The sequence below is a fragment of the Nothobranchius furzeri genome, chromosome 15, assembly GCF_043380555.1.
Source record: "Nothobranchius furzeri strain GRZ-AD chromosome 15, NfurGRZ-RIMD1, whole genome shotgun sequence".
Classification (NCBI taxonomy): Eukaryota; Metazoa; Chordata; class Actinopteri; order Cyprinodontiformes; family Nothobranchiidae; genus Nothobranchius; species Nothobranchius furzeri.
The window spans coordinates 57373568-57393046 of NC_091755.1; the positions used below are offsets into that span (position 1 = coordinate 57373568).

At 40.4% G+C, this 19479-nt stretch overlaps 1 protein-coding gene across 2 annotated transcripts; it reads left to right on the forward strand.

Moving 5' to 3' along the window:
- Window positions 1–4362: 4362 nt before the first annotated feature.
- On the forward strand, window positions 4363–18447 carry LOC107391128 (interleukin-17 receptor E). 2 transcript variants are annotated; one of them, XM_015968214.3, is made up of 18 exons: window positions 4363–4404; window positions 4531–4782; window positions 4916–4931; window positions 5011–5112; window positions 5221–5309; window positions 5744–5794; window positions 5870–5966; window positions 8454–8596; window positions 8679–8732; window positions 8808–8874; window positions 12033–12211; window positions 12290–12337; window positions 12429–12474; window positions 14952–15103; window positions 16007–16075; window positions 16159–16210; window positions 16310–16417; window positions 16538–18447. In XM_015968214.3, the coding sequence occupies exons 2-18, from the start codon at window positions 4702–4704 to the stop codon at window positions 17329–17331; spliced, it is 2148 nt and encodes a 715-aa protein (XP_015823700.3). In that variant the 5' UTR covers window positions 4363–4404; window positions 4531–4701; the 3' UTR covers window positions 17332–18447. The 2 variants fall into 2 exon arrangements, with proteins under 2 accessions (XP_015823700.3, XP_054602013.2); XM_054746038.2 differs by lacking the exon at window positions 4363–4404 and having other exon boundaries at window positions 4414–4782.
- The last annotated feature ends 1032 nt before the right edge of the window (window positions 18448–19479 follow it).

Consider the following 19479-nt stretch of genomic DNA (forward strand, 5'->3'; position numbering starts at 1 on the left):
ACCTGCTGACAGAACTCTGGTTTAGCTCTGGTGGTTATTATGACAATTACCTTAAACAGATCGAGACTTTTCATTCATTCTTTCCACAAGAGATAAACATTCCCCACCCAACTGGTGCGTCACAAAATAAATGCTTTAGATCAAAAACCAAGATGCCCCCACCTGTCGTTTTACCGCAAAGCTTAGAGGCTGAGTGGAAACAACTGGTGAGTGGTTTGAGCTGCAATGTTATGGGAAATCTAATATTTTTTCAAACATCCTGTTTAAGATTATAGCTCTAACAGTGTGTTCATCAGAAAAACCCTAACTTGTATCCGTTTATCTCCCGTTCTAGTATTTTTGAGAAGTAAACAGCTCTATTAAGGTTATTTTGAGAGTATCCTTAACATCCAAAACACATTTTCTTCAAGTTTGTTTATTTAAAGAGCAAAAATCTATCTAACTCGACAAATATTCTGTTTCTCCAATCTTTGAACTTCTGCTTTTAATGGGTTTTCCATGGAAAGAAGAACACAGAATTTAGACTTTGTGGTCAGTGTTTCTTAGTGCTTCTTCTACGGAATAAAGTTTGTATAAATATATAAAGCATTTCTTCTGTTCTGTTTTAACAAGAAAACTGCTCACTTTAATTCCATTTTTGCTAAAGATTTTAGCATGATCAGTTAACTTTGATAATAAACCAATCCAAAGTCCCAAGGTGCTTTAGTGGAAAATTATTAAAATCACATATTCTTACTGCTGTTATCACTTCAACATCCTCAAATGTTGAGGAATATTTGCTCGAAACTTTTGATCTTGGTTCAAAGTGGTAAAACACAAAGATGTTTCAGTACTTAGATGTGGGTCTGGATAAGAAGGTGAGTATAACAAAAACTACTAAAGTGTTTATTTATGGCAGCGTTTCTTCCTATAAAATATTTTGTGAATTTTTATTTATCAACGTTTTTCAAAAATGTTGAACAGAAGCATGAAAATTCTCCATAAAGCGACCTTTGATTATACAGTGGGATGTGAAAGTATGGACAGTCTTGTTAATCTCCATGATTTTCCTGTATAAATTGTTGGTCGTTACGATAAAACATTTCAGTTAAATATGTCATATGGGAAACACACATAGTGGTATTTGAGAAGTGGTATTACAGAAAGTGATAAACAAAATTATGCAGGTGCATACAATTGTGCACTGTTGTTATTTTATTGATTCCAAAACCCTAACCCTAACTAATTATTGGAACTCAAAATTGGTTTGGTAAGCTCAGTGACACTTGACCTTCTTACACAGGTGAATCCAGTTATGAGAAAGAGTATTTAAGGTGGCCAATTGTAATTTTCCCTCCTCTCTGAATATTCTCCAAAGAGCAGCAACATGGGGTCTCAGAGCAACTCTCACATGACCTGAAAACAAAGCTTGTTCACTATCATGGTTTAGGGGAGGGATCCAGAAAGCTGTGTCAGAGATTTCAGCTGTCTTGAGGAAATGGAAGATCACAGGCTCGGTTCAAATTAAGGCTCCAAGTGGCAGACCAAGAAAAATCTCAGATAAACAGAAGTGAAGAATGGTGAGAACAGTCAGAGTCAACCCACAGACCAGCACCAAAGACCTACAACATCTTCTCGCTGCAGATGAAGTCTCTGTGCATCGTTCAGCTATTCAGCGCACTTTACACAAGGAGATGCTGTATGTGAGAGTGATGCAGATGAAGGCTCTTCTCCACCCACAGCACAAACAGAGCTGCTTGAGGTTTGCTAAAGCACATTTGGACAAGCCAGCTTCATGTTGGAATAAGGTGCTGTAGACTAATGAGACTAAAACTGAGTTATGCATGGAGGAACAAGAACACAGCATTCCAAGAAAAACACCTGCTACCTACAGTAAAACATGGTGGCTCCATCATGCTGTGGGGCTGTGTCGCCAGTGCAGGAACAGAATCATGTTAAAGTTGAAGGACGCATGGATTCCACTCAGTATCAGCAGATTCTGGAGACCAATGTTTATTGTAAAAACCAACGATTTGTAAAGGAAAATCATGTAGATCAATGAGGCTGCCCAAACCTTTGCATCCCACTGTATACAGGTCAGAGAATTTGACTTGATTAAAAAAATGTTTGTCTTTTGACTTGACTCAGGACTTACGTATCAATACTTGCATGTCATTGGACTTGACTTGATTCAGTAAGTATACAGGTGCTGGCCAGTAAATTAGAATATCATCAAAAGGTTGAAAATATTTCAGTAATTCCATTCAAAACGTGAAACTTGTACATTATATTCATGCAATGCACACAGACCAATGTATTTCCAATGTTCATTACATTTAAATTTGATATTCATAAGTGACAACTAATGAAAACTCCAAATTTGGTATCTCAAAAAATTAGAATATTCTGAAAAGGCTGAATATAGAAGACACCTGCTGCCACTCTAATCAGCTGATTTACTCAAAACACCTGCAAAGGCCTTTAAAAGGTCCCTCAGTCTTGTTTTGAAGGCACCACAATCATGGGGAAGACTTCTGACTTAACAGCTGTCCAAAAGACAATCATTGACACCTTGCACAAGGAGGGCAAGACACAAAAGGTGATTGCTAAAGAAGCTGGCTGTTCGCAGAGCTCTGTGTCCAAGCACATTAACAGACAGGCGAAGGGACGGAAAAAATGTGGTAGAAAAAAGTGTACAAGCTCTAGGGATAACCGCACCCTGCAGAGAATTGTGACGACAAACCCATTCAAAAATGTGGGGGAGATCCACAAAGAGTGGACTGCAGCTGGAGTCAGCGCTTCAAGAACCACCACGAGGAGACTCATGAAAGACATGGGATTCAGGTGTCGCATTCCGTGTGTCAAGCCACTCTTGAACATGAAACAGCGCAAGAAGCGTCTCGCCTGGGCCAAGGACAAAAAGGACTGGACTGATGCTGAGTGGTCCAAAGTTATGTTTTCTGATGAAAGCAAGTTCTGCATTTCCTTTGGAAATCAAGGACCCAGAGTCTGGAGGAAGAGCGGAGAAGCACAGAATCCACGTTGCATGAGGTCCAGTGTAAAGTTTCCACCGTCAGTGATGGTGTGGGGTGCCATGTCATCTGCCGGTGTTGGCCCACTCTGTTTCCTGAGGTCCAGGGTCAATGCAGCCGTCTACCAGGAAGTTTTAGAGCACTTCATGCTTCCTGCTGCTGACCAACTTTATGGGGATGCAGACTTCACCTTTCAACAGGACTTGGCACCTGCACACAGTGCCAAAACCACCAGCACCTGGTTCAAGGACCATGGTATCCCTGTCCTTGATTGGCCAGCAAACTCGCCTGACCTTAACCCCATAGAAAATCTATGGGGTATTGTGAAGCGGAGGATGCAATACGCTAGACCAAACAATGCAGAGGAGCTGAAGACGACTATCAGAGCAACCTGGGCTCTCATAACACCTGAGCAGTGCCACAGACTGATCGAGTCCATGCCACGCCGCATTACTGCAGTTATTGAGGCAAAAGGAGCCCCGACTAAGTATTGAGTGCTATACATGCACATTCTTTTCATGTTCATTCTTTTCAGTTGGCCAACATTAGAGAAACAAACATTTTTTCATTGGCCTTTAGAATATTCTAATTTTCTGAGATACCAGATTTGATGTTTTCATTGGTTGTCACCTATAAATATCAAAATTAAACGTAATAAACATCGGAAATACATTGGTCTGTGTGCATTGCATGAATATAATGTACAAGTTTCACGTTTTGAATGGAATTACTGAAATATTTTCAACCTTTTGATGATATTCTAATTTACTGGCCAGCACCTGTACATCTTAACTTGACTCGGGGCTCGCATGTCTTGAGACTTGACCCAAGACTTCTTTGGACTTGACTCAGGACATGCACAACTTGGGAATTGACTAAACTAAATACTTGCATGGCTTTTGACTCGACTTGACTTAAAACTTGTATGTGACTTGACTTAATTCAGAATTGCATGTCTTGGAACTTGACCCAAGGCTTCTTTGGACTTGACATGACTCGGGACATGCATGTATTGGGACTTGACTCAAGACTTGTATGCCTTTGGGCTTGACTTGACTCAGGACGTTTATATTGGGACTTGACTTGACCCAAGATGTGCATTTCTTTGGACTTGGCTCGGAAACGACATTTGACTCAGGTCTTTCATGTCTTGGGAATTCCCTCAGGACTGAAACACCTTTGCTTGTTTTAACTTGAGTTAGTAATGTGGAATTTAATTAACCTAGGATCCATTTGAAAGACTTGCAAAACAATGACTTGGCCCCATATCTGATCTCAGCTCCCGTATGAAGGTCACGTTGCGCAGATCTGCTTTCACCTTTATTTACAGAAAGGTGAACGTACCCTCCCCGAGGGCCGCCCACCACTGATTCCTACAAACACGCAAAGCCAGGTCAGAAATTTGGCTTTGACGTTTTCTAGTCTGGGATTCATTTCATAAGATAAAGCTGACTGTTTTATTATTTTTGGGTAAAACTGTGTTAAAAGACGTCTTCATGAGTGGTTCAACCCTCCGCAGAAAGCTGGGGAAGCGCGTGTAGGTGGCGCGGAGGAGGAGGAGGCAGAGAACGCGTGAGACAGAAGGATCCAGCGGGACCGACAGGCGGAAACACCGCAGTCTCATCCTGTCATGACGGATCTTTAACTCACAGACCCACTCCGTCAGCTCCGATCGGTAAAAGCTGATAAAATGATTTTTATTACGGTGTTATTTCTACTTGGTGAAGTCGGAGCGTTTGCGCTCCAGGCGGACTGTAAACCAACCTGTAAGGTGAGTCTCGTGCATATTATTTATTATGCAGAAATTAAAACCAAGCTGCAGTTGTTGTTTTTTTATTTTTAACCAAACAGCGAAAACGCAGTGGAACTATTCACATTTAATGTTTTTCTTGTTTTTATTTTAGATAGTAAACAACAAAGGTAAGTCTGACCTTTTTAATAGGATATTTAAAACAAATGTCCAGTCCATTGACCTTAGTCCTGTTGTCTTTTTGCATAGGTCCTGAGGGACAGTGTCCTATAAGTCTGACTTGGGTCCCACAACACACTGATGAAGCTTACTCTGAATATATCACTTTTAAAGTCTGGATAAAAACTGGGGGTATGTTTCTCAACCACATATTTCACCACACGTTTTTCTACACAAAGCACTTGCATTCGTTTTTTTGTATTTGACAACACTGCTGAAACCTTCCCCTCTTCCTTTCAGAGTTCAGTGAGTTCACGAAGATTACGGTTCTCACAGGATATGAGATGATCTACAAGCCATTCAGGAAAGGAGATCCACACAATCAGAAGGTCAATCAACTGAAGTCAAAGTAGCTCATCAGAATGTTGACCACTGTACAGATAAAACAGGCCATAAAACAGCCGTTAAGAACATAAACTGGCTAGGACTAAACAGCAAATAAACAATCTATGAACAGTTAATTTAAAAATACAGGGACAGTGTTGCACTTTAGCCAGGGAATAAAAATATGTTTAAAAACATTAAATTCAAGGCAGTTCTAGTTCTAGATTTTTTTCTGATGATTTTCAAATAAACAGCACACATTCAGTCTGTCTTTCACTTGCTTTCATTTATGTGTAAACAGTTCTGGGCTAGCCAACCTTGCAGATCTTTTAGTCAAACAGAGTCTATAACGGTCATTTTGGCAGCAACTATTTGAATGTTAAAATGAACTTTCAGCTCATGAAAATTACAGATGTGGTCATTTTTGTTTCCATTATAGAATATTTGGGGAATCCCATGTGGGTGGAGCCGTTCAGACCCATACGCCCTGGTAAGATGATTTATGAGCTCCTGAGGATTCTTATATGATGACACAAAATTTAGATGCTTTTATCTTTTGAGAAAGATAGAAAATGGTTGTCTCATGGCTCAAGCTGGAAGGAACATTTCTGTGTCCTACATCACAAAATCATCAAGCTGCACAGTCTATCACAAAGTTGCAGGTGAAGTATTTTGTGTTTCTTTTCTCTCTTCGCTTAATTTTGAAAATTTCATTCATCCTGACTTTGCAATGGCACCATGAATGGCACAGAGACAGATTTAGAGTCAGGTGTTTGTTAGTTTAATTCAGTGGAAACTAAATATTCAAACATATATTTTTTAAAGTCAGACAAATTTTAAATTACCTTTTTAATATTCCAAGCCTTAACAAAATGTCCATGTTTTGTAAATGTTTGTAAACAATGTAAAGAACCAAGATCAAAACAAATGTTCAAGTTGCTGCCAAGCTCATTTGGATCACCATGGTAACCACATAGCTGTGTCACAGATTTAAAAAGAAACAGATTTAAGAAAATTTTCACCAGTGAGAGAAACACTCAGTGGCATTTTGATGTATAAACATGTCAAAACATGGGCAAGGCAACTTTACTTGTATAGCACATTTCATACACAGAGGCCATTCAGTGTGTAGTCAGATGAGCTTATTTAATGTTGCTGAACGTAGACCTGACCATCAACAGCAACTCCAGATCACAGACTTCCCCCACAGACCTGTACAGTTGGTGCTGGACAGACCAAATACTTATTTTCCACCATAATTTGCAAATAAATTATTTAAAAGTCTAACAATTTGACACCATGGTTTTGATTTGGAAAAGGGTAGAAAGCCTTCTCCGGGTCAGGGATGAGGTCCTGCCCCAAGTGGAGGAGTTTAAGTATCTCGGGGTCTTGTTCACAAGTGAGGGAAAACTGGAGCGTGAGATCGATAGGAAGATTGGTGCTGCATCTGCAGTGATGCGGGCGTTGTACCGGTCTGTCGTGGTGAAGAGAGAGCTGAGTCAGAAGGCGAAGCTCTCGATTTACCGGTCGATCTACTTTCTTACCATCACCTATGGTCACGAGCTTTGGGTAGTGACCGAAAGAACAAGATCGCGGATACAAGTGGCAGAAATGAGTTTTCTCCACAGAGTGGCCGGGCTCTTCCTTAGAGATAGGGTGAGAAGCTCGGTCATCCGGGAGGGGCTCGAAGTAGATTCGCTGCTGCTCCACATCGAGAGGAGCTATTGAGGTGGCTCGGGCCACTGGTCAGGATGCCTCCTGGACCCCTCCTTGGTGAGATTTTCCGGGCACGTCCAACCAGGAGGAGGCCTAAAGGGAGACCCAGGACACGTTGGAGGGACTATGTCTCTCACCTGGCCAGGGAACGTCTTGAGATTTCCCTGGAGGAGCTGGCCCAAGTAGATGGGGAGAGGGAAGTCTGGGCGTCTCGACTTAGGCTACTGCCCCCACGACCCGACTCCGGATAAGAGGATGAAGATGGATGGACTATGATTTTTTTGAATTTTTTTTTTCTCAATTTGTCTCTCGTAGTTGAGGTATACCTATGATGAAAATCACTGGCCTCTCATCTTTTTAAGTGTGAGAACTTGCACGATTGGAGGCTGTCTAAATACGTTTTTGCCCCACTGTATATGACTACAGTCAAAGGTTTCTCTACAGGAAAGATGCATTAAAGGTCTGTTAAAAAATAATTGTTGACTGATAATGGTATTGTTGTGTCTTTCAGTCACAATGTGCCAGCCATTTGAAGATTTGTTTTAATATAATTTAGTTTAAATCTAATTTCAAGCAACAAATCAGCACAAACATCCCCATTTAGGAAGTTGCAGAGATACGACACCCTGGCGCAGGCCGATGACTCAGTGCTCGCTGTCCCAACTCTGCAATTATTTGCAAACTTGAAGCCTAACATCATGCTCTTCCTCCAAGTGCACTTCATGGATAAAGATAGCTGTTTCTTAATGTTAGAAATACTTCATATATGACCATAGGCTGCAGTGTGGGTATTGGGACAGGGCCTAAGTAGAGGCAGATGCATCAGTTCCTACTGTACACACCTGTGGGGGCAGTGCTATGATCTGGGCTTGCTGCAGTTAGTCAGGTCTTGGTTCAGCAACAGGATGTGCTCCAAGAATGAGGTCAGCTAACTACCTGAATATCCTGAATAACCAGGTTATTCCATCCTGCCTGATGGCACGGGCATATTCTAAGATGACAATGACAGGATTCATCGGGCTCAAATAGTGAAAGAGTGGTTCAGGGAGAATGAGGCATCATCTTCACACATGGATTGGCCACCACAGAGTCCAGACCGTAACCCCTTTAAGACTCTTGAGGATGTGCTGGAGGAGGCTTTACTTAGACTCTCCTCAACAATATAATATAGTGGTGAAAAATTAATGCAACATTACATTGAAGTAAACCTTGTGACACTGCAGAAGTGTATTCAAACAAAGCCACTGCGAATGTGTGCTGTAATCAAAGCTAAAAGCTTGTGGCATGTTCGTGTCATGTGACCTCTTTTCCTTGTAGCAACTTTCTTTGTTTGGCTGGCCAACATTTTCAAAAGATGACAAATCAGCATATTTTAGTTGCTCTGCAGTTTAAACTTTTTAATCAGCTTTCTCTTCATTTTGTCTTAAACATAGATCCCAAGCCAGACTTCAGCTTTTCTGTGAACGAGTCCTCGAAAACCGTCACAATCACTGTGGATCCCGAAACAGAGGTCTTTGCAGGAATTTGTTACCAAAAGAGAGCTTTTTCTTGTTCTGTGTCAAATCAATTAACAGTAGTAAGTATGCAAAGCTGAGTAATCTGTGTGAAAATGAGATGTAATCTGGTGTAACGTCTGGTGTTTGCTCTTTAATCTTTAGGTCAAGTCAGCTGTTCTGAACATCCCTCACATGCTCCCCTGTGTCTGCATCGAGGTGAGCTCAGCAGGACTGAAGAAAGTTGCCCAACGCTTGTTTTTCATGCATGGATGTGTCCGTTTTCACCAACAGGTTTATTACAAACACGTGGATGCGCTGAGAAATAAAAAGTGCCTGTTTCAAAATGACAGCAGCATAGGTGAGTGTGACAGATGATATTTTATGTCAGAGGAAACCACATCATTCAACCTGAATTTGCACACTTCTTTCCTGTCAGAGTTTTCATACAAGCAGATTTTTTTCTCAGTTTTTTTTTGTTTTGTTTTCCTTTGAAGACCTCTGCATCTGTCAGCTCTTTCTGAGTTCACTTAAAAAGGAAATGCAATCATAAAAATGTTTGATTCTGTGGTGAAAGGTGTTTCGATCAAGACTGCAGTGGTCTAAGCTTTAAATCAACAAAGTGGTTTACATCTGACCCAGCTATGATGCTTTATGGGAAAAGGGGGATTCACATCACAGAAGTAGGTTTCTGTGGAAAGGTTGTGAAGTCTTAATTTTTAGCCTGTTGTAGATTGCTCGTTGAACAGCCTCAGTTTCAAGAAAGAAGGGTTTTTTCTGGTTGAAATGATGAGCTAACAGCTAATCACAGTGGTCAAAATTCTGAATCAATTACGACACCAAGCTTGCAAATAATTCTGTTTATTTACCCTGGAATGAAACATAGACCTGGTGATATATCTTTGTTTTATTTGGCTCTAACGTGTGTATGTCTGCGCCAAAGTCTGCTTTAAAACCTAAAGGTCTAGTTAGAGAAATAATTAATTAATTTATTTGATTTGAGCAGAATTCTTTTTACTCCTTTTCACTGGATTACAGCCAAAGAAATGTCAATATTCTGTCGTCTTTGCTTTTATAAACTTGATCAAACAGAACCTTTATTCTGATTTGCACATTTTCAAGGCTACCTCCTGAATTATTGTTCTTCTTTTTAAGTTCAGACTTTGGCTGTGAAAGAAGAGATCATTCCAGTGTCTTAATTCACTAAATTAAATATTTTAGTAATCTAGAAGCCAATGAGAGCATCATATGATTGAAGATCTGATAGTGGAACAAAGACGATTCAAACATGATTTAGTAGTACTTTCAGTTATTTAAATGGTTGTTGATGGTCACAGGTTAGGGTGACATATTTCTCTCAGTAATGTATAACAATTCAAACATAAACCAATTTGTTTTAAGGGGAAAAAAAAGAACATTGGTTTCTTAGTTTCTGTGATTAGATAAATGGGTGCAAATGCAGTCAGCTGTGGTTGTACGAAGGAGAATCAGGGGGTTGGTAGCTCAACCCTTGGCTACTCAAATGGACGGACGGCTGAGCATATTAAATCCTCTTTTCTGCCATAAAAATCAAAAGATTTCTTCCATAGGTGTTAAACCAGAACTGAATATACTTTTTATTTTTCTCTCATGTCTTTGTAACCCTTTAACTGGTAGATCGACCTCAGTCCAACATTTTATGTGTGTTTGTATATGAAGCTACATATGTGCATGTAGCTGGATTCCATGAGCAAGCCCAAGTAACAAGGGAATGGGCCCAAGCGGGTAGACCCAGACAAGGCCTGCTATATGAAAAAAAAAAGCTTACACATCCTAAATTTAAGTGTGCTATTAGGTTCATTAAGAAGAACGAACAAGCAATGAGGTCTGATTCCTTGGCTGGGAAAATACTATCAAAAAATGTCTTGGATTTTTGGAAATAGATACGAGTTCCTAATAAAAACAAAACTGTTTTGCCTCGCTGTGTTGAAGGTATGTCTGGACCAGACAATATTTTTGAGCATTGGAAACAGCATTATGATGCTCTATTTAACTGCATATGTAGTGAACAAATGAATGTAACAGTGATAAACAGCACAGAGTCCATTAGTGTTACAGCTTGTGAGGTGCGTCAAGCAGTGATTGAGCTTCCAGACAGTAAATGTTGTGGTCTGGATGGAATATACACGGAACATCTGAAATATGCTAGCTTTAGGTTATTACCTCTACTGGCAATCTGTTTTACTAGTTGTTTGATACACGGCATTCTGCCTGATGCAATTATGTCTATTATTCTGGTCCCTGTCATAAACGATAGAGCAGGTAGCATGGACAACTATAGGCCTGTTGCATTGGCAAGCATTGTATCCAAGGTAATGGAAAAAGTGCTACTAAGTAGGCTAAAGGATTTTATCTTCTCTACAGTTAATCAGTTTGGGTTCAAGTCTAAGTTTAGCACAGATTTGTGCATATTTGCTTTAAAAGAAATCATTAGGAAGTTTCAAAGAGGCAACTCGTCTGTGTTATTATCCTTTATTGATGCGTCTAAAGCCTTTGACCGTGTAAATCATTTGAAACTGTTTGTTGAAATGAGACAACGAGAGGTTCCTAAGTACATTCTGAGAATCCTAGTCTACTGGTATGCTAATCAGGATACTCAGGTGAGATGGGGTAGTAGATTTTCTGCTCCTTTTGGTGCTACTAATGGAGTAAAGCAAGGCAGGGTCAACCCTAGTCAACCATCTTATGTATGCTGACGATCTTGTCGTCCTGAGTCCTAGTAGTGTGGGATTACAGAAACTGCTAGATATTTGCGCAAAGTATGGGGTGGATGTTGACATCAATAACAATTCTAGTAAGAGTGTCATCATGACCTGTAGAACAAAAGAAGATAAAGGGTTACAGTTTCCCCAATTTGAATTATGTGGTAATGTTTTGCCTGTGACGGACAAATATAAATATTTGGGGCACTTTATTAATGATGAATTGGCTGATGATGATGATATTGATCGGCAATGTCGTAGAATGTATGCACAGGCTAATATGTTAGTGCGTAGGTTTAGTATGTGCACTAATGCAGTTAAAAAGACACCCTTTAAAGTACACTGTACTCAATTATATACAGCTCATTTTTGGTCTTCCTATAAGCAAACAAGTCTTAGGCGTCTCAATGTAGCATATAATGATTGTCTGAGAATATTACTAAAGAGGCCTCGTTGGGAAAGTGCGAGTTGCTTGTTTGTCTCTTCTGGGATCAGTACATTCCATGCTATGTTGAGGAACTTGATGTTTAAGTTTATTTGTCGAGTTAATCAATTTGAAAATGTTATTATTAAGTGCTTGGTTAATGTTGACTGTAGTACCACACACTATCAGTCTGAATTATGGCATTATTGGTGTAGGTGTTTATATTGACTTCCTTGTATCTTTGTATTGTGTAGTTTTTATCTTATGTTTGTTTTTATTGTCTCTGGACCTTGAGTCTGTTCATAAAAGTTGATTGATTGATTGTTTGATTGATTGATTGAATTCATTCAACAGATGTGGGAGCTGTTTGGAAAACTTCTGAAGTCGTTGATGGTCCATCACAGATACAGTGGAGCTACTTGTGTCCCGCCAAAGATCTGAACATCTCTGCCTCCCTCTGCTGGAAGCTGCACCAACATCTCTGCATACCCGTGCTCAACTCTACACTGCAGAAACAACAAGATAACCCTATAGTAAAGGCTGAAGTGCTAAAGGTTGATTTTAATTTTAAATATTTTTTTTCCTGAACATATTCGGTCTTCCTCTAACAGACATTTGACACGTCTGCAGTGGACAAACATCCTCAGATGTGTGTGCAGGTAAGAATCAGCTGTATGTACTACATCCAAAGAAATAAATCATCCTGCCAAGAAGTTTACCATTTGTTTACTCTGTTTATTTATTTTACAGTTTTCCATACAAGGGAACCATAACATCTCATGCCGCTTCCAGGATGGTGAGTCACAACAGAGCCTTAAAGCTGCAACAGCAAATTTGGAAAACAAGTTAGTCATAAACATTTCATTGGAGGATCTTTTGTGACGTCAGCGTTTATGTTTCTCGCATTGCATCACGAGAGTGTGTGGTAAAAACAACGCATTTTAGCAAAGCAGATGGATCATTCTTGCCGTGTGGTTGATAGTTCGGTCCGTTGGAGGCTTGATAAAAAGTTTTATTGGAATTTCCTCGTAAACAAAAGAGATGATAGGAAGTGACGCGGACTTTGTAGAAAACCTGCATTCCTGCAGCAATGAAGGGTTTGTTAGGCTCTTTTAGTTCATGGTAAGTCCTCGTGACTGTGTTAATTAGAAAAGATGCTTTTAAAAACATTCATCTTCCTATATTTTAAATTCACATTCAGGGACAGCAGTAGCTCAGGATGTAGGGCAGGTTGTCCAGTAATCAAAAAGTTGCAGGTTCTTGGGCAAGATGCTTAACCTACCATGCCTGCTGGGGGTGGTCGGAGAGACCGGTGGCGCCTGTGTTCGGCAGGCCATTCAGGGCAGCTGTAGCTACATCGTAGCTCATCCCCACCAGTGTGTGAATGACTGATAGTGTTGTGAAGCGCCTTGGGGGGTTGTAGAACCCTAAGAAGGTGCTATATAAATACAGGCCATTTACATTTACCATATACCATTTAAATCCATGCAGTCATGTTGTTTCCCTGTTCTGATTCAGGCATCTGAACCCGCTGTCGTAATAATAATAATAAAGAAATAAATCAGGACACTGATTAATAAAGAATTACCCGGCGTTGCAGTCGCTGTGAGGATTTATCCGTTTTCTTTGGACATCACCCGCAGGTGGTGTACACCACGCTGTGGCTCTGCTCGTCGGAGCTAACAGCTGCTATTAGCATGACCACCCCTTTCTGTTTTCAGATGAGATCAGCTCAACTTTCCTCAAAACAAAATAATCGTAGGCCTCCAGACATTTGAAAGCCTTTAATTTTTTGTGAGTGAAGGCTGCAGGGCTTGGTGTTGAATAGGAATAAATGTCTCACTGCAGATTTGTGGGGGAGGACACTTGTTTTCTGTAATCCCAGAGCTCAAACGGGCTTAAAATAAATTTCATTTTGTCTTTAATACAGATTTAAAGCTTCTCTCTAAACCTCCTCCTGTCTTTAGACGTTGAAGTGTTTATATTTCGGGGATTTCTCCCGCAAGCTCGCTTAAAAGTTTACATCGCGTATTGACAGCAGGCCATATTGTGTTTCTTTTTGCCACCCAGCCACTCGCGCATGCGCACAAAGATGAAGCAAGATTTCTACAAAGATCCTCCTATTTATGCCACACTACATCGTGAGTAAAAACGAGTAAAGTGTTTCTCTCCCGTTTGTTTCAAAACCTCCACCAGTAACACGGCTCAGACCAAAAGCAACTATTGGACGGTCCGGTTGTTGGTCTGGCTGAACCGCTGCACTTCCTCACTTCCCTGGGTCCTCCATTTAGCAACAGCACACCACTGGTGTGAGAGGTTCTCCGTTCATCAGAGAAGGAGAAACAGCTGGCTGCTACCACTTCAGCGTTAGGACAAACTACCAGAGTCCCAAAAAAAAATACATTTGAAGTCACAGAAAACAAAAGATGTTTGGAACTAGAAAATGGCGACTGGTGTTTAGTGCCCTCTCGTTTCCTGTGGCAATGCAAGTAACTGGTTCCAGCAGAAGCCACTCAGATACCCAAGGAGGTTCTGTAGATTCACTAACGCAGCTTTAATCTTTGGCGGTGACACAGCTACTGTGTCCTACAAAAGTTACGACTCCCAAAATTTTATAGAGTCCTCAAAAATAACTGAAAAGTTAACTTATCATTTAGGTGGTGATAATTACCTTGGTATCCATCGAATCACGCAATAATCAGATGCACATGAATTCATTTGACGTATGTTTTTGTTCATTTATTCAATATTTTTTTTTTTTATTCTTTTTTTTTGTCCCTGAGCCAAAGTGAGGTGATGCTTTGTGAAAGTCCAGATGAAACCCTTTTCACTCTACTTATCAGAGAGGTGAGAAGCAGAAGAAAGCACTCTGCCATGAAAGAAACTTCAGGAGGTTTTGGTTGTCCCCTCCTGAGGAGGGCACCACAGATTCATGTTGACAGCAGTTCTGAGTTCAGCGTCACAGCAGGCTGCTTTGAGAGCATTTCTATAATCGAGAGGTGACAACTGTCAGAAAATGGCCTTGGGACTTAGCTGGCTGTAAAGAACATTATGGATTTAAAGATCAGAAGAACGACATCAGAGAACTCTGCAGATCTTAATACCATGTAGAACCTGGGATGAGGTCTTAAAAGCAGGTGGAAAAGCAGGAGGCAACAAACTATGCAAGAAAGGATCATCATCACTCAGGACTTTGTGCTGCATTTTAGCCCATAGCTACATTTTTGTGTTTTCATCTAACGACTTTTACATGTTTTTGATTGGATGTGCTAGAAAAGCCACCCTGGGAGACTTCTACTGAAGCAGGCAGGCGGAGCATTGTGGTGAACCTTACTTCCACCATTCCAGCAAAGTTCTCAGCACAACTCTGTGTCCTCACCGAGCGGAGATGTACTCCCATGGGGCCGATCCTCTCGGTTACAATGGTTGGTACTGATATGGAAACACGTGCAGATTCACACATTTGGGTAAACCAAACTGCTTTAACAAAGAAATCCTAATAATTAGTAAAGCCTAAAAACGATAAACGCACGATCCATAAAAACACATCAGTACCCTGCTGGTGAACTGAAAATCTAAAATAAAATCAGAATGAAAATTCACTTTGAATGTTAAATAAGGACAAATGAAAAAAGTCCTAAAAGACTTGAAGGTGGCCGGGGAGAGGACGGTCTGGAGCTCCCTAGTTGGGATGCTGCCCCTGCGACCCGGACCCGGATAAGCGGAGGAAGACAACGACGATATCCAGATACATCAGTTCAGTTTATTACATTTTCTGAAATCACTTTGAAAACGATCACGTCCTCCTTTATAAGTAATGTTTACACACGTCTCAGTCCATCTAAAATCAAAACAAATGTCAAAATAAAAGCAAAACATTATAACACAGAAATATTACAATAAACCCTTCAACATGGTTCACAGATGCACAGAAAACATATCTGCACACCTCAAGGTTTTTTTTTATAAATGATTTGCTGCATCCCCCAGTGTTCTGTGCTGATTTCCCAAAAATTTACAGAAATAATATTTACAAATTCACACAAAACATTTTTACATATTTACATTATTTACAGTTACACAGTGTATAACTCATCGCTGTCACTGTCAGAGCTGTAGTCAGATGCAGTGTCCCGAAGCCAGAGTCTCTAAACAAATATTAACTTGGAGGATGTCAATATTTGTGCTGATTTTGCATTAAAGCTTTGGACATTTATTATAATATAAATATTTTTTGCATTTTCTTTGTTTGAATCCATTCTGTATTGTATGCATTTGATTTGTTTTAACTGCCCCCACACATGTGACTTCTTTTATGCATTTTACAGGCAAAGAACGGAGGACATAAAAAGATTAAGCTGCCCATTTCAAATGTTGCAGATAAGCCATGTGTGCAGGTGAAGAAACCAATACTGTACTCTCTTTGTCTCTCTCTCTCACTGTGTCTCATATTTTTACATTTTCATTTCCCTTTCTGCAGGTGTGGCAGTCAGATCCTCTAAAGAAGGGAAGAAGAATTCTGTGCATGGATTGTAAGAGCATAAATGACAAATTGTACTTGTTTGTCAGGTTCCACATGAAAGAACTTGTGACACTAAAAATAATCAACCTGCTGCTGTGTGTTTCTGCAGACATGCATAAGAGAAGGGTCCTCTATCTTGCAGCACTTTTGATAGTTGCTGTCCTCGCTGCATTACTTGGATTCTTCATCTATCGCACCACTAAAATTGGAGCTGCAGGTTATTACTGTTGTCTCACTGCACACACATTTCTGACAAACATGTACTCTGGACAATAATTGAGCATGCATTCCTTCATCGTCTCATCTCTTTGCACTGTGGTCCTTCCCTTTCACTCAGGTGTACTGATAATCCAGAAGCCGCTGTTGCTGGTGTGTTCATCGAGCCAGTCCACCCACATCTCCGCTGTGTGCACTTTGGCGTCAGTACTTCAGGGTGAGCTTGGTGCTACGGTGCACACATCTCTGTGGGCCAAAACCTCACAGAGGCAGGCGGGTAATGGAGCTGGCGTGGCAGATCTGGGCCCAATTCCGTGGCTGTATGGGAAGTGGGAGGCCGTGCGCAAAACAAGTGGGAAAATACTGATTGTTTGGAGTCCTGAAGCCAAAAAAACATATAAGAAGAGAAAACTGGAACTGGCCAACATGGATAAGCATGACAAGAAAAAAGTGGGCCTCACGAATGCAAATGAAAGAATGCGAGATGTGATGCTAGAGGATTTAAACTTGATTGGAAAAGGTTACAAAGAGAAATTGACAAATGTGGAATGTTTTGAAGATGAGGACAGGAGTATAGAGAAGGAGCTGTCTGCAGTCATAGAGCCTGTGTTTGTGGCTGCCCTGGCCTCTCTCGAAGGGGCGCTGCAAGACGGCAAAGGTAAAGAGGTCGCCTTGGTCTACTTCCAGGGTTTGTGCCACAGTAGGGACATCCCGAAGGCCTTCAGAGGTGTTCCTCACTACTGCTTACCACAAGACTTCAGTGACCTAATACAGGAGCTGGCAGAGATGAGAGGAGAGATGAGAGGTGGAGAGTTTAGGAGGAGTTGCTGGCACAGACTCCTCTCTAAAGTCATGTCAATGTGGCTGGCGCACCAGCTAACTCAGAGGCTGCAGACACTTTTTCCTCATTCGTAAGGCGACTGTCCCATCGTCAATAAAAATGACATCAACTTGCAGACGGAACTGGCTCACGTTGCAGTTGGCTGGTGGGCCAAGGAGCAAACAGGAGTGAGAACTTCTGTAAGGGGGTTGCCATGGAGAACCGGGGGAAGCGTTGGTTTCACGTTTCACATACCAGACTCTTGTTCAGGTGGAAATGTGACTCTCAAGACTCAGGAGCTGGTGTGTCACGATGCCAAGCTCCTCTGGACTGCTGAAATTACTCGTTCCTTCTCTCCACATGTTTTGCATTTCAAGAAGAGGTAAACACTCTGTCCTGGATCCTGCTACAACCTCAAACAACTGCAGCCATTATGCAGCGTTTCGTGATTGAAGCGAACACCTGTCTTATCTCTAAATATGCTAACCATTATGAAAATCTACTTGCAAATTATTACCTCACTTTCTTCGTGTACTCATTTGATGTTGTTGAATGCTGTGAAAGTACAAATGACTGTCAACACTGTTCGTTGAAATGCAGCTATTTGCATAAGATCCTCTAAACACACGTCGGACTTGTGCCAAGGTTGCCCCGGTAGGAGGGTAGCGTGTGAATAGTTGCTTGTGTGTTGAAAGTTTTCATATCGTGTGATAATAATTTGTTTTACCATATTATAATATAAGGTCTGTGTTGGCTGCAGACTAGTTACTGAGTATTTTACACATTTACTACCTCCTGTAAGTAAAAAGATACATACTGCATACCATTTTCTCATTTTTAATCAAAGTCATCTGAAAAGACCAGGAACAGACACAAGTCTTATTCAGATATTCCAACCCTCTCAGAAAATCTCCCTTATTTTCCCCTTCAGAGATTCATTCAAGGTTAACGTTAATCTTTATGCAAAGCAGCTCTAAACTGCAGACCTTGTCAGAATCTGACTGCAGATGTGATTACGCAGGATAATAAAATGCTTTGGATTCAAAAACTGAAATGATATTTTTATTCTCATGTTAAATGACCAAAAACTGGAGAAAACTACACATTTATTTTTCTGTATTTGCTTTTTTGCTTCTAAAATGTTTCAGATCATTAACAAATTTCAAAATCAGGCAATGATAACCTGAGTAAATACAGCTTTCTCATGACTGCCCTCCGTTTTCTTTTTCCTTTTAATCTTTATTCATCTGTGATGAATATTCTCTGATTAGAAAATTTCTTTGACAAGAATGTCCTGGCCTTTGTGAGAAGCAGCACAGTGCAAAGTGCAAAACATGCCAATGTATTTAGATTTGCAACAGTTTATTAAATTATTCACAACAAAATATAAAAATTCGTAGCAAAATAAACAAACTCCAGAAATTTAAATTGTACAGTTGGTGACTGAAACCTGAAGGTAGAAGAGATCCAACCTAACCTTCAGCTGCAGAACGTTCAGAACCCTTCAGAACGGGGGCGGATGTGTTGCTTTTTGAGATCTTTTGATCTACGTCATGTTGTTAGACAGGTTCTATTGAAGGGATTTCGTAATTTCATAGCTTTGCTTAGTTCTGGGTGATAATATTGAAATTAAACTCTGCTTTTTCTTTTTTTATTATGTGGTTAGTCACAGTTAATTCATAATTTAATACCAGAGGCAATTACTTTTTCCACGTGTGTCCAGGTTGGTTTGTTGGCTTATTTTCAGAAATAAAAGAATTTATACTTCGAAAACTGTATTTTGTGATTAGTCAGAATAATTTTGTTTGGCTGATCTGAAACATAGTGACAAAACGTGCAATACTGAAAAACAATTGTAATTGTGGAAATACTATGTTGTATCTATGCTTATCAAGCCAAAGGAACATAAAAAACCCTGCATGATTTTTTCATTTGTATTTAGGAGTGCTCCAGAGCAGGTGTGCTTGTCTAGATAAGCTAAAACAACACAGGCCTTAACAGGCCCGTTTGCTCAGTTGCGTGGTAATAATTAAATGTTGGCACAAAGCCAAAGTTATCAACCACAAATTCAATGGATAAAAATCAGTCGTATCTAGTGAACTAGTGTTTGCCAACCGTGGCCCTCAGGGCCTCAAAGTTTCCACGTTTTGAATGCTGGAGGAAAAGGAAAGACTGGCAGCTCAAGCTGCTCATAAGTCTAATTAACCATTTTACCCATATTTAATGTAGGCGTCTGAGAAATG

Excerpts from the sequence above, each read along its gene's own strand:
- LOC107391128 (XM_015968214.3), top strand. The coding sequence starts at position 4,702 with ATGATTTTTATTACGGTGTTATTTCTACTTGGTGAAGTCGGAGCGTTT. Across the intron at positions 5,795-5,869 it reads GTTCAGACCCATACGCCCTG|ATAGAAAATGGTTGTCTCAT; the intron begins GTAAGATGATTT and ends CTTTTGAGAAAG. Across the intron at positions 15,104-16,006 it reads CGATCCTCTCGGTTACAATG|GCAAAGAACGGAGGACATAA; the intron begins GTTGGTACTGAT and ends TGCATTTTACAG.